Below are 14,758 nucleotides of genomic sequence, written 5' to 3' on the forward strand. Positions count from 1 at the left end.
CAAAGAAAACAAAACCTCCAGATTGATATAATAGAGAAAGAACAATAGAGTACCCTTAGGTAAGGGGACTGAACGGTCCTAAAGCAAAGAAAGTCTGGCTTGCTACAAAAACGAGAGCGGAGCGGGCTTCTACTTGACTAAGGGTATAGGATCATAGCTAGGGTAAAAAGCGTGCCAATTATTATATCTAGAGCCCTGGTGGCCACTGATCTACATACAATAAGTTTGGATTGAGGCAAAGATATGCCTTCGTTAAATTATAGCCTATGTCCCTAGCTATTAAAAAGTGAATGGTTTTGTTTAGGCATGTTGAATCCCAGAAACAGAAGATGATTGGTTTGGCTTTGTGAAACCATCCAGAGGAAGAAGCCACTTGAAACTTGAAAGAGCCGTATAGAAATGGTCCATTGAACTGTCATATTCAACTTGGAATTAGTGATTCGAAGTCCATATAAAATCGTAAACTAATTTATTACTAATAACAGGATATTGTTTATATTTGTTTGTTAAGATTTTTCTATATTCTTAGAATGCTCACCATGTATACTTTTTAGTTTGGCTAGCCTTATGGCTGGCTAATGACCACTAAGTACTATCCTTGGAGGAATCATGTAGCATATGACACTACCTTGGATAGTTCTCTTTATAAAGTTGTAATATATTATAGAATATGCTATATGGATTACGTATCATGGGTCTGTGGGTTTTTGCTTTTGAGGACCTCTTCTAGAGGTTACTTGTCATGTAGTTTAGCATGAGTATGAAACGCCTGGAAACTTCTTTGGCCCTGTTCCATCAGAATCCATCCCTCCCCCCTTGCGAACTCAATTGCCCCCTTGTCCTGCCTCCTTCTGAACCTATTTCCTACTACCCATTCCCGTGTCCCATGATGAAATATAACTAGAGCTGATAGCTGAATACAATTAATCAGGTTAACTATTCATGTCTTGTAATGTGAAGAGACACTTCAAGGATAGAAGCCTTGACGTTGCACATTTGATTCTTAACATCAAAGGATTGCTTTTCCTTTGGGGCAAGCTGTGGAAGGAGTTCAAGGAGATACCCTTCGGGTATTTTGCATTTTTTTGGGAAGCTATCATTCGAGATGCTTAATTTGTTATTGTGTCTTTGTTTTTTCTTGTTATTGTCCGTTGTTTTTATTTCTTAGTAAGATATCTCATCCTATATAGTAATTATCACTGTTATAAAGCTAATATCTATATTGATTGTTTACCTCTTCCAAAAAAAAAAAAAAAAAACAAACCGAATCATCAAAGAGGGAAAGTTCTCTACTAGCCTTCCATCAGCCATTGAATCTGAGTCTTGCTCGTAATGTGTTGTTTACGTATGTATTTGTTACCATCTGTTATTCAGCTATATGCTAGCTTTAGTCTACTTGCCGAAACAGAAAAATAAATGACTTTTGTGGTTTGTGTGTGCTGATCAATCTTTATAGTAGTATTCCCAGCGGAGACCCGAGGAAAACGAAGGCCATCCTCCTTTCGACATGAAGAGATCGCTTCCCTGTCTTGTTATTAGTAGAAAGCTGGCTTACTACTTACTATTAGTGCCATTTCCTCTATCTCTGGTATTGTTTTGGTAGAGAATGTTCTCCTCTACATCGCAACTATGACCAGTTTTAGCGCTTTCAGGTTGTTACTAAAGCATCTCGTAAGTCCTCGCTTCTTGGTCTGCTCGTACCTTGATCCTTTGATCAAACCTTGAACTTGAAAATAGCAAGGGCTTTCCCCGATCGAGGTCTTCCTCTCTCCGCTTTCAGACCATTAGGGAGGTGGAAAAAAGCGATTCTCTTTAGTCAAAGAGGCCTTCTCGTGGATTTCGCCTTTTTTTGGGGGCTATCTTGTGCCTCTCAATTCTGAAACAACAAAGCAGGGAAAGTGTGGAAACAAAGTGAAAGAAGAGACTTTTAGGAATAACATCACCAAAGATACCTTTGGGGTAGACATGGCAGGCGGTTAGCTTATAGGGCTAACTTCGCCAGGAACTTGTTCAAGAGCCTCATCAACTGGCCTCTTATCAGCATGACAAGGAACTCGTAAAGCCATATCTGGTAACAGAAGTAAGTGGTTTTAGGCTCGTCTCCTTCTGCAATTCTAACTTTCCAATAACCCGAACGAAGGTCCAGCTTTGCGAAGAAAGAGGCTTAGGACAATCGGTCGAAGAGATCTACCACCAAAAGGATAGGATACTTGTTCTTCACTCTCACTTTGTTCAGTGCACGATAGCATAGAAAACTTAGAAAACTACTTAACCCTTTTCTTTTTGCCAAAAAAGAAAACAAAAATAGGTCAAAAATCTTAGAAACAACAAAACTGTTTCTTTATTTAGATAAGTGTTAATTTCATGCTCAATAGTTTTTACACAAGTGTACTAAGCATTTATACAGGTGAAGAAACATTAGAGGCATATAGGAAAAGAAAAAATAAAACAGAGTTGACATACTCTTGACTGTTCATCCAAGATATAAGGAGAACTTAAAACATCGCGGGACCTGCTGCTTAATTTACTCTCTGTCTTTCCAATACTGAGAATCTGGATTAATTGGGTAGAGATCAGAAGCAGATGTTGAAGACTCAGTCCATGGTGCTTCCATAGACATACTTTGGGTCTGGCTATCATTCATGCTCGGATCTAGGATCTGTTGGTACTAGTTCCAGATGGCCTTAAACTTCATATCATCACTGGAAATACCGGAACCTTAAGCAACCTTCTGAACAGCAGTTTAACCTTCAAGCATGCTCACCACTGAAGACATCATAGGCCTAAGTGTTGGAGATGAATTAGTGCATAGGAGAGCCACATTAATCATCCCCAAAACCTCTTCCTTTATATAGTTGGATTCCAACCTCGGATCAACTAACTCCATCAGTTCTCCTTTTTCTTGTAGAACCAGTGCCTAAAAACATGGAAAGGTGACAAAAAAAAGAGTTTTTTTTTATACATTTCATGCAATGGCTATGACCCCATTTGTATATTGTAATACAAGTAACAAAAGCATATGAAATAATCCAAAAATTTGCATTACCCAATCAAGAAGATATATACATTCTTCTTTCGGTCTGTAACTCGTATTGCTTTTCCCACTAACAATTTCCAAGGCAACAACTCCAAAACTGTAGACATCTGCTTTATCAGTCAGGTAGCCTCTCATTGCATACTCTAGTGCCATATATCCACTGCAAAATTAGCAGTTTAGGTATAAAATTGGACATCAGGCATCAATTCAGCACTCTTATGTTTCGTCCATGTTTGTTTTTCAGCACATTAGAGTTAGCATAATTTTAGTGTAGTTAGCACATTAGAGTAGCATAAGAGTGCTAAGAGTAGCATAAGAGTAGCATAATTTCAGCACATTAGAGTAGCATAATTTCAGCACTCTTATTCTACTGTTTTATTTTTTCCATCTAGATGATACTGCTGATAGATGATTCGAGTCTAGTTGCGTGTGGGGATTGTATTGTCAGTTTTAGCAGGCTTCTGTCCTCACCCAAATGAGATAATAAGTGTAGAATTGTTTTGCAGGAAATTAGCAAGCTCAATTCACAGCGGCGGGCAGCAAAAAAATATAACCACCAGACGAGAAAGATGAGTTTGGCTAATCTTGGCGAAAATTTAGTACGTGCATTGTTAACATTTGTCTAGATTCCATAGACACGTATACACCATGCAAATATGTTCTGACTAAGTTGTTTGCATGATTATTGCTTAACCATAGAAAAAAGAGTTGGGACCAACTTTTGATCCATCTGATAGGACTATAATATGGAAAAGATCGCACCAAACGAAAAAAGGAACATACAAAGACGATGCTGCTAAAGAAGTAGATGAAAAGATCATAAGATCCTATTAACTTTTTGTCAATACTTTTTATGGTCCTTATCAATGCTTGTGTTCTAATATATTCCAATTCCTTTTTATTTGAAAAATATATATTAAGGATGTGCTGAAAAAAAGCAAGTTACGAGGGGAAGGTATCTACTCAAGGAAGCAAAGACGCGTCTTAACTTTAGCATTAGGCACACCGAACATTTCGGTGGTGTGAGATCTGCAGGGAAGGTGGTTATACCCACCACATACTTCAGCCTCATGAAACGTGGCTCACGGAAACACATCGCTAACCTTGAGTCAACAATTCAAGAGGACCAACAAAGAATACAAGAATTACAGACCCAAAATTTGTTCGAACAAAACCGAACCACGGGACTTCAAAAAAGAATTAAGGATGGTGTTAGAAAGAGTCCAAAGGTTGGAGAATGGAGGCTCGAAAAAGATCTCTTCAACAAAGCGTTACTAGTGTCGAAGAGAGATCATATGGTGCGGCTCTTCTTCTCTTGAACATCAAGGGCATAAAGTAGTGAGAAAATTTCAGCAAGTAAGTATTTTTTTTTATCATGATCCATAGCTTTCTTTTTTGTTCCATGCGTAATAATTTGTTTTTTTGACATGTAGTCCAAAGACAAGGCCAAAACAACCCAACCGTCATCAAAGCTGAAACCTAGTCATGTAAAGAGAATAGATAAGAAAGGAACAGGTCAATCACCTTCTTTGGGTCCCAAATCTGGTCTAGGGAAGGTAAATTTTAATTAAATTTTTGTAATATAGAAATAATTTGCTTTGGTTCCAATATGATTTGCTTGGCTGGTTACAGGAGCAAGAGTGTAGTTTAGCTGTGAATTCTAGAACAAATATTGTTGCTAAAGGATTGGTCTATGAGGAGTGTGGACCAAACGATAAAATTCACGGTCATCTTTTGGGATCTGGGAATTTTCGTGTGGCGGTTAAGTCACTTGTTTCTAAGGATGCTGGTCGTTACCATCTTCCTATACAAGTGAATGATGAGATCATGTATGTGGAAGATGCAGTTAGCACACAAGTTCCGTGGCCAAAAGACTTTGTTCTTCTTAAGGACGACATTAAGGTAAATTGAGAGAGCCTTTTATATGCAATTATTCATTTTTCCATGCATAATAATTTGTTTTTTTTAACATGTAGGCCAAAGACAAGGCCAAAACAACACAACTGTCATCAAAGCTGAAATCTGATCATGTAAATAGAGTAAATAAGAAAGGAACAGGCCAATCACTTTCTTTGGGTCCCAAATCTAGTCTAGGGAAGGTAAATTTTAATTAACTTTTTGCAATATAGAAATAATTTGCTTTGGTTCCAATAGGATTTGCTTGGCCGGTTATAGGAGCAAGAGTGTAGTTTAGCTGTGAATTCTAGAACAAATATTGTTGCTAAAGGATTGGTCTACAAGGAGTGTGGACTAAACGATAAAGTTCACGGTCATCTTTTGGGATCTGGGAATTTTCGTGTGGCGGTTAAGTCACTTGTTTCTAAGGATGCTGGTCGTTACTATCTTCCTGTACAAGTGAATTACGAGTTCGTGCATGTGGAAGATGCAGTTGGCACACAAGTTCCATGGCCAAAAGACCTTGTTCTTTTTAAGGACGACATTGAGGTAAAATAGCCTTTTATATGCAATTTTTTAATTTCCGATTCGCTATGATTTTAACGCCTGGTTGGTTTGAATTTTCATTAATTTAGGAAGAGACAAGTAAAAATAGTGTTAGTCGTCATCAAGGTCCAATTGATTCTTTCAAGGGACTGCTCAATATCATGCTTCCCAGAACCCATGGTGTGGTATTTTTTCCAGTTGGAAAAAAGTTGTTTGGAGAAGATACAGAAAAATTTGTTATAGAGAAATGTGATTTGTTGGATGTGTGTAATATGGATAGCTTAGAAGTTGTTTGTTTAATTGCATACATGAGGTAAGCATATCTTGAAGGTTTTATTATTGGTGATTTTAATCAAATATTAGTTATTTAAATTTATTTATGACAGTGATTTTTTTCCTTTTAGAATCCTTAATTTACAGTGAATTTGTGAGTTGCTGCCGTGACATCGTTGGATTTGTTAATCCTTTATCCTTTACAAGAGCAGATGGAACTGCGAAAACTGAAATTATTGTAGAAACATTGCGGAATGCAAGTGGAAAGAAAATTGTTCTCATTCCTTACAATCCAGGGTAAGGACATAAACGATCCTATCACAGTGTATTGTTTAAATTGATAAAACTATCAATTATACTGATTGTTTTCCATTCTTTTTTTTTCCCCTTCTTTTCTTTCATAGCGGCCATTGGATTTTTATTGTCATTGATCTATCACGTATGTCTTTCATTTGGTTGGATTCGAAGCATGGTGAACCAAGCTCAGATATAGCAATATATTTTAGGAGGTGAGCGTAGCTATATTTTTTGACATATCTTAACATTTTGAGGTACTACCATAGTGAAGGTACATAAAAGATTAAATTAAATGAAGTACTAAAGACGTCTCCAATTAGACTTCCCACTAGCGATTGTGAATTAAATGTTTTGCATTTATCTTATTGTGAAGTGCGGTCCTCACATTACAAAGGGTTGATGGGAAACGAGTTCCGTTGAAGTGGGACAAGATCAAGGTAAACAAATCCTACACATTATTGTCTTTTTCTTTGAAAAGTATATGTTTACATATGTTGTGAGTCTATATGCTAGGGCCCATATCAACCAGGTGGCACAGAGTGTGGGTATTATACAATGAAGTTTATGAGGGAAATAGTAGAAGCTTGTTCAACTGGATCATTTGAAAATAAGGTATTCGAAAGTTTTGACAAACACTTTATTTGGCTCAAAGACTTCACCTTATTCTTATATAGTAACTCCACATGTTATGCTTTGACTCATCCAGATGACAAATTTAGAACTGAAGGAGACATACACGTAAGATGAACTTGACGGTGTTCGACTCGATATTATTCAGTTCATCCAGAAAATGGGGTGTTTCAAAGGAAGCAAATGAGGATGAGTTTTAGCTATGTTCGGACCCTCCGGTTTAATTTATGAGTCTTACTTTTTAATTTATGAAAAGGAATTTGAAGTTTGTTTTCTTAGTGCACTCAAAAAATTAATGGAATTTTTTTTTATTATTATTATCTTTTTTTGCAATGTTTGATAGTTTATTGTATATTTTGGAATTTGTTGGGAAGATGGAAATGTTGTATGTAGGCAGGCTGTGTAAATTTTGTTATGCAGGTTCGGTTTTTAAGTGGAAAACTGTTACTAGCATTATTATTATTATTATTATTATTATTATTATTATTATTATATATATATAACTATATACCACGGTATTATAACACATACACTAATATAAACCACGGTTTCAATAGCTTATATGCCACGGTTCTGTTGACAACCGTGGTATATAATGGGCATACAAACCACGGTTCTTTAAAAAACCGTGGTATCCGTTAAACATATACACCACAGTTTTGCTATTATTATATACCACACCACCTATTGTCACGATTGCATAACAGTGGTAAATATATTTATACCTCACTTAAAAACAGTAGTATAAGTGTCATTCTGTAGTAGTGTCAGTTATGCCCCTAAAAAGCAAATCGCCCTTTAGAAGCCACCATTAATAACTAACAAGCCTTTTGTTTCATTACATGGTTTGGCATATGCTGATTGGGCTGGAGATGTCATAGATCATCGCTCGACAACTGGCTATTTCTTCAATACCGGTTCTGTTGTAGTCTCTTGGTGTAGTAAGAAGCATCAAACTGTAGCTCTTTCAAGCACAAAAGCTAAATATGTGGCAGCAACTATGGCTACTCAGGAATGCATATGGCTTAAGCGACTACTTCAAGATATTGGGATTACTTTGGATTATTAAATTCCTATCAGTTGTGACAATGAAAACAATATCAAATTAGCTGGCAACCCGGTGTTTCATGCTCGTACAAAGCACATAGAGATTATTAATCGTCATTTTGTTCAAGAAAAAAATGTTAAATCAAGAGATTGTTTTTGTGTTTACAAAAGTGTTTCCTCAAGCTAAGTTTGATAAGTTTCGCAGTGCTTTTGGTATTGTTTATCGTACGTCTGCACCGAGGGGGAGTGTTACAAATTAAATTAGTGCAGACTACTGTCGTGTCCCCTAAAGTTGAATAAGTCTCTTAGTTGGTTGTCTAGAGTTATTTCAGGAGTTTGACGCAGTCTTCGTATTGTTGCTAAGGAACCTTAGTAGTTGAGTATCTTTAGGGGAAAGTTCTGCTAGGAGTAGAGAGTCTGCAGTTATAAATAAATAGTCTGTAACTTAGTCTTTTATTTTTACTTCAACATAATATTGTTTCTGGTTTCAAGCCTTTAATTGAGTAATAAACCATTGTGTTTTCATTGTTGCTTTATCATTTTCTTAAGTACTTGATTTGATTTGTGTCATACTTTAGATTAATTCATGACTTAAAAATGTAACGAGGAGATTTGCATAGTAGTGCTTCCAGTATTAACATTTTAATGATTTTTTTCTTTGGGTAATCGATTTTTTTGTTTAATACAAATTAACCTTAGCAAAAAATTAAAAATAAATAAATAACCACATCACCGTACACGACCCACACTAGAAGGAAAAAAAAACCCCCCTTAGAATTATTTAAGGGTGATCTTGGACACACCCATAAAAACACTCCCATACTCCATAACTGACTAAATTTTTTGACATACCCCAATAACCGCCTCAATCCAATAATATCTCCCAAATATAATTTGGGATATTTCTTAAAAAAACAAAAACACACACACAACAACAACAACACACGACGTTTTTTTCGGTAATCTTCTTATGGAGGGTTTGGGTTCATACCATTTCATATTTCAAATAAACAGACTAGACTACAACCTTTAGCTTTATCATCTGCCCAGTCTCGCAATGTAGAAATGCAACACGGTATAGAAACTGGTTCGAAACAATGTCATATTATGACTTGGGTTTATTTTTACTCTGAAGTTCATAGCTTAAACTAGTTCATGAGTTTATGATATTATTCTTTAAAATGGATTAGTGGAAATAAACCCCTGTATGGTGTAACTATGATTATATTCGTTGAAGCATCAAAAAGTTTTCATCATATATAAATGACTTGTTTCGTCTTGTCTTGGGTACGCCTAATAAATAAAGGGTAATTTAGAAATATAAATGTGTCTAAAAAAAAATTTATTTATTTATTTTAAAATTAGAATATGGCCATATTATCTTATATTATGGGAGTGTTTTTATGGGTGTGTCTAATATCACTCTTACTTAAAAACAAGAACCTTAATTTTTCCTTTTTTTATACAAATTTAGCATTAAAAGAAATAGAATTCGGTTGCATACGAGCATTTTCTTAGGAAATAAACAAAATATTCCGTGACCGAGTACTTTTCTCAATAAAAGATTCACCGAATCCAGGCTGTTGTTTAGAGTCAGATACCATACCTTAACGTCTTATATAAGTTGTTTCGATATAAACCACGTTCCTAGAACATTACACCACAAGACCCAGGAACAGAGAGAGGACACAGGAGAGAAAAAAAAATATGGTGAGAGGTGTCTTAGAGGTGATGCTAATTAGTGCGCAACGCTTGGGAAACACGGACTTCTTAGGTAATCTTCTTCAAACAAATTCTCCTATCTTCTTTTCCATATTCTTCTTCAAATATTGTTACAATTTTAAGACTATCATGTGATCTCTCTTATTTATAAGATGTTCGTATGTTTACATGTTTTATCATGTTAGTTAATAAACTTTCGAGTTTACGACCACCTTTTGTTTTCGGCGACCTCCGACCAAAGGTGGTTGCAATTTCGCGAAACAGCATCAGCCTGTCTATTTTGAATACTTTGACTTTATTAGCACGTTTGAGGGAACTGTCAACGCCCAAACAAGTCATGGGTGGCTCATGCCATGTGGTCCACTGTAGACCGGCCTTAAATTACGAACATGTTAAAAAACGATTATGAGTTATTTAAGTAGCTACAGCCTACATATCACAAATGCTTTACTCTCAAAAGGACCTAAGGACCTACACTAGTACGTGTATAATTTTTTTTCCCGCTAAACCCATACTCACCTTTCCATTAGAACTTAAATGGAACAATGTTGAGATTCTGCATACACTTTGGAAGAGGACCATCTCTTGCCTGTGGTTAGCCCATCTAGCCAGGTCATGGACCTCCCCATTAAAGATCCTACGAGTCCATCTAAACTTACAAAAGGATAATTTCAGAAAAGTAGTCCTACAGATTAAGTCCCTAACTTGCTGGAGGTTCTAGTGACATTCAGCATTGATGTCAGAAAGAGCTTTTATTACTTTCTGACAATCTCCTTCGAAAGTATAAGCTGCTCCTCCCAATTTCAATGTTAGTTATACTGCCACCTCTGCAGGGAGCATCTCTGCTTCATCTGGGCTCCTAGCTTTGAAACTCCTCTCTGTTGCTCCTAATGTTGAGCCGTCGTGATCCCAAGCAATTGCTCCCGCCCCAGCTTTTCCTATCTCCCTGTCATAAGAAGCATTGAATTTAACATGGGTAGATAATGGATTACTGACAGGAAACATCCTATCAAAATTTGAGTTGTCCGTATGATTATGGACTGAGGAAGAAGCTATATCTCCTAGCTCCTTAAACACATTGCTATATTTAAGAGCGAGGGTATGACATCTCCTTATAACTCTTGTCCTGTTCATAGTAGACTCTTCAAATTTTGATGTCATTCCTATCTTCCCACAAAGCATGCAATAAAGTTAAGGCTAGAGTCCCCCTTTCAACTTCTTCTTTCTTCTTACTGCTTTCCCATGTAATAAACTCCTTCAACCAAGATCTGATGTCATTACATGGCATCTTATCCACCCTGATTCCCAAACCAGCAAACCATAGGCTTCTTGCCCAATTGCATTCAAAGAAGAGGTGCATTGGCTCTTCCATTTCTTTTTCACAGTAGGGACAAGAGAAGTCCCCTACCATGTGTTTCCTCTCAAGACTATCTCCAGTGGCCAGCCCAAAATTATAGGTTTTCCACAAAATTATAGGTTTGCTGGGAGTTTTAGTCTCCATAGCTTTCTGATGGTGTTAATATCAAAACTCGAGGCATGTTCATTCCATGATTTTTGGCACAGAAAATTGTAAACTGATTTTACACTAATCTTCCCACTTTTGTTGTGCATTCAGATAAGTTTATCTACTTTTGCATATATTGGCCTGATTACCATATCCACAATTTGATTACCAATGTAAGGGGGAAGGTGGTTAAAGATCAGATCAGTATTCCATCTCTCCCCATCATCAGTACGTGTATTAGATTGGGGAGGTTGTTCTCCGTGTGATTGTGTGAGCAAGATTAAACTCTGCAGGTTGCACCCAACAACTAACCCAAAAAGATTAAAACTCAAAAACTTACATTGTTCTGGCAAACTCAAACTCTGCAGGTTGCACCCAACAACTAACCCAAAAAGATTAAAACTCAAAAAATTACATTGTTCTGGCAAACTCTGTTGACACCCGACAACTCTTAACCATATACTTATTGACGATAAATGACTGAATTTGTGATTGTTGATAATTTCTGTTATTGTGACTATTATTGGCAGGTAAGATGGATCCATATGTGTTGATTCAATACCAAAATCAACAACGCAAGAGCAGCACCGCTAGAGGTAATTAAACTACGACTTAGGATCAAGATCAAACACGTTAGGCATTGCATGTGCGAACATTTTTTTTTCTGGGAAACAATCTAATGACACCTTAAGCCTATAAATGGCGCATTCATGATTTACGCAGCCCATTGTCTGCTAATTACTGTGATTTCATAACACATATAGAATTGTTAGATTGGTCTATCTTTTGTAACAACAATATTTGAACCAAATAAATTCACCCAACAGAAAACATATATCATAACTTCGTAACACGCTACATTAACTTGATTCTCTTCAAATTTAGTGTTTACAATTTAATTGTTGTGGACTTGTTTCACTGTTAAGTGCTAACTTGAAGTCTGGAATACTACATTTTTTAGAATGAGTTGCTTTGTGAACCGTATCTACACATGTGTACACACACACATAACTCCGTCTCAACATAATTTCATATACATCAACAAGCATGAGTGAAATGAGTCATGGTTTCCGAACCATGGAAATTAAACCTCCCTAAATCAACAACGTGGTAGAATTCTCATATATCTACACTTCAAAGTGAATCCACCACAGATACTCATCATGTCCAGTTACCTTTAATTTTTATGCTACCAGTGATGACTTTAAAATTTGTAAATCATGTGACGTGCTAATTAATGATGATATTACAAACTAGTACAGTTATAATAAGAAATGATTTGTTACAAAGATTTTTCCTCTTCTTTTGTTCTTTTTTGTTACTGCAGAGGAAGGTGGAAGCCCAGTATGGAACGAAAGACACACATTTTTAGCTAATTATCCTGGGGTTAGTAATGAATACAAGCTCACTCTTAAAATTATGGACAAAGACACTTTCACTGCTGATGACTTTATCGGAGAAGCAGTGTAAGCAATTACGAAACTGTTAAAATTTCACTTCTGAGTGTCTTCCTTTATGTGAATGTTAATTGGGCATGGTCCTAAAAACAAAAATAGAGGAAGACACAGTTTTTTTCTTTAATTGCTGTATTTCTATAGAATGATTTTATCATGACAATTTGCCTGGATGGAATTTTGAGTAGGATTTTAACTTCTAAGCATAGCCTTTAGGCAGCAGTTCAAATAGTTGCCCAGTCCACTCCCTAGCTTTAGGGTTGAATACAACACCCTGTGCATTTTCAAATGGAAATAACTAAATAAGATATTTAAATGAATTAATATGCACGGTGCTGAAAATTTGCAGGGTCTCAAATTGCAATCCAGCATCTTAGAATAAGTAATCTCTAAAAACTACAGCCTCCTACGTTTTGTAGGTTGCATGTTGCATCTCTTTTTTATGAACCAAGAATGGCATATAATTTCTACATATCTAGATTTGCATATGTTGGTTCAGCGACAACAATCTTACGTGGAGTGTACTTTAAATATTCAATGTTGTTGTAATGCAGGATTCATGTGAAGGACCTGTTATTGTTAGGAGCTGAGAAGGGAACTGCTGAGTTACATCCTCGAAAGTATTGTGTCGTCTGTGCAGATGGATCATACCGTGGAGAGATTCAAGTTGGCGTTACTTTTACCCCTAAGGTAGTTTATTCCCCTGCAGATCGATCATTGAGCTTGGGCAGTCTTAAATTTAAGATTGATTTCATCAGTATTTAACACATATTTTGTTTGTGCATTTTTGTAGGTGGAAGAAGAGATGGATGAAGACATTGGAGGATGGAAGCAAAGTGAATATTGAAATATGTTCTATTTGGAATTGTAAACATAGACAGTACTCCTGTGTGATTATTTAATTTGTACCTCTGGTTTTTCGATTGTATACTAGAGTCTAGAAGGAAAAAAACATGATCTGGCATAATATAATTGGATGACTTAGAGCCATGTACATTTTCCAAGTTGAATGGATAAATGTGTTTATAAAAAGAGGAAAGCGTTTGAAGCTAAGTGCATTATAAGATTGTAAGACACAAGTTGCGGTTTCTATAAGTACACAAGTTGCGTTTGAAAATCAAGTGTTCAGCAAAACACAAGTTGCGGTTTCTATAAGTACAGCGAATGCAAGTCACTGAAAAGAAAGGAGGATCGACTACCGTATGTCTGATGTATGTAGTGTGAACTGTGAAGATCCAACACAGCTTAAAGATTATTAGGACTACCAGCTAACTGTTTACTATCTGTAAGAGTGGAGTTACTGTATACACGAAAAGTAGTCCAATTTAACTTTTTATCATAAGTCATAACTCTGTTTCCATCTACAGAGTGCTGGATATGATCCTATTTGTCTGTGTGGCGATATAGTGAGTCCTGTTAAATACACGCCCCGGTTCCTAAGAGGGCACTCTCCAACCCGGGAATCGGTTTAGGTTAAGAGAAAACCACTCGGTCCAGAAAAAAATTAGAGGGGCATGCTCCGGTTAACCGGGTGACCGCGTATATTGGTTTTTTTGTGTTATTTCATCGGTTTCCAACAACTTTTTCATTAGCTCTTTCCTCTTCCCTCCATCTGCAGCATCTTCATCACTCCAATACTTTGATTTCCTCTCTCTTCTGAACTTGTTGGATATTTCTCCAATACTTCACTAATGGTAAGTCTTTCAAAACCCCAAGTCGACCTATTTCTTCTATATTTGTCTGTTTTTTTTTAGTTGTAAAGCAAAGACAACATAATCGACTTGTAGTGTGGAATTGAAAATAAAAGGTGCTTGGTTGGTGTATTGTTTTTTTTTATTACTTTTTAATTTCTCTCCCCTTTGTTTTTGACTTGTTAATTGGAAAAAGCTATTCTTAGGAGGACAAAATTTGGAGTCTTAGAGCGCTGGAAAAAATTAACCGGAACTAGTGTCTACTTAATTAAGGTGTACTGGTGCTTGACCTTTTTGTTGTCTACTTGGATCCATCACCTGTTGTTCTGCCATAGAAATTCAAATATTCAACGTAATAGCTTATCCTAGAGAATGGTACATTGGACCCGTGGTTCAATACCTTTTCTTCCTCAATGTCAATAATCATTGGTTATGCTTAATACAAAGAAAGGAAATGTTGAGGAAATCATGGATGGTTTGGTTTTTTGATATAGACGAGGTGTATTTTGGAGAAAGAGTGTTGCGTCAGTTTGGAATTCAACAATGTATACCGTCAGCACCGTCTCCATCTCTATCATCTTCAAAAAACAAAACTAGAAAAATTAATACGGGAATTGTGAATCAGTATTGGGAGTGTCGGGATCATTATATTATACCAATG

At 36.3% G+C, this 14,758-nt stretch overlaps 1 protein-coding gene and 1 long non-coding RNA gene across 2 annotated transcripts; both read left to right on the plus strand.

Moving 5' to 3' along the window:
• The first annotated feature begins 6,246 nt into the window (after positions 1-6,246).
• LOC147488992 (uncharacterized) lies at positions 6,247-6,840 on the plus strand. Its single transcript, XR_015203270.1, has 3 exons — positions 6,247-6,486; positions 6,563-6,661; positions 6,756-6,840. It is a non-coding gene; the product is annotated as an uncharacterized LOC147488992 (long non-coding RNA).
• A 2,301-nt stretch (positions 6,841-9,141) lies between these two features.
• LOC147488993 (16 kDa phloem protein 1-like) lies at positions 9,142-13,459 on the plus strand. Its single transcript, XM_086572783.1, has 5 exons — positions 9,142-9,500; positions 11,483-11,548; positions 12,280-12,418; positions 12,961-13,096; positions 13,200-13,459. Exons 1-5 carry the CDS (start codon positions 9,434-9,436, stop codon positions 13,251-13,253), a joined length of 462 nt encoding a protein of 153 aa, XP_086428909.1. The 5' UTR covers positions 9,142-9,433; the 3' UTR covers positions 13,254-13,459.
• Positions 13,460-14,758: the final 1,299 nt, after the last annotated feature.

This window comes from Coptis chinensis, chromosome 7 (genome assembly GCF_015680905.1).
Source record: "Coptis chinensis isolate HL-2020 chromosome 7, ASM1568090v1, whole genome shotgun sequence".
NCBI classification, from domain to species: Eukaryota; Viridiplantae; Streptophyta; class Magnoliopsida; order Ranunculales; family Ranunculaceae; genus Coptis; species Coptis chinensis.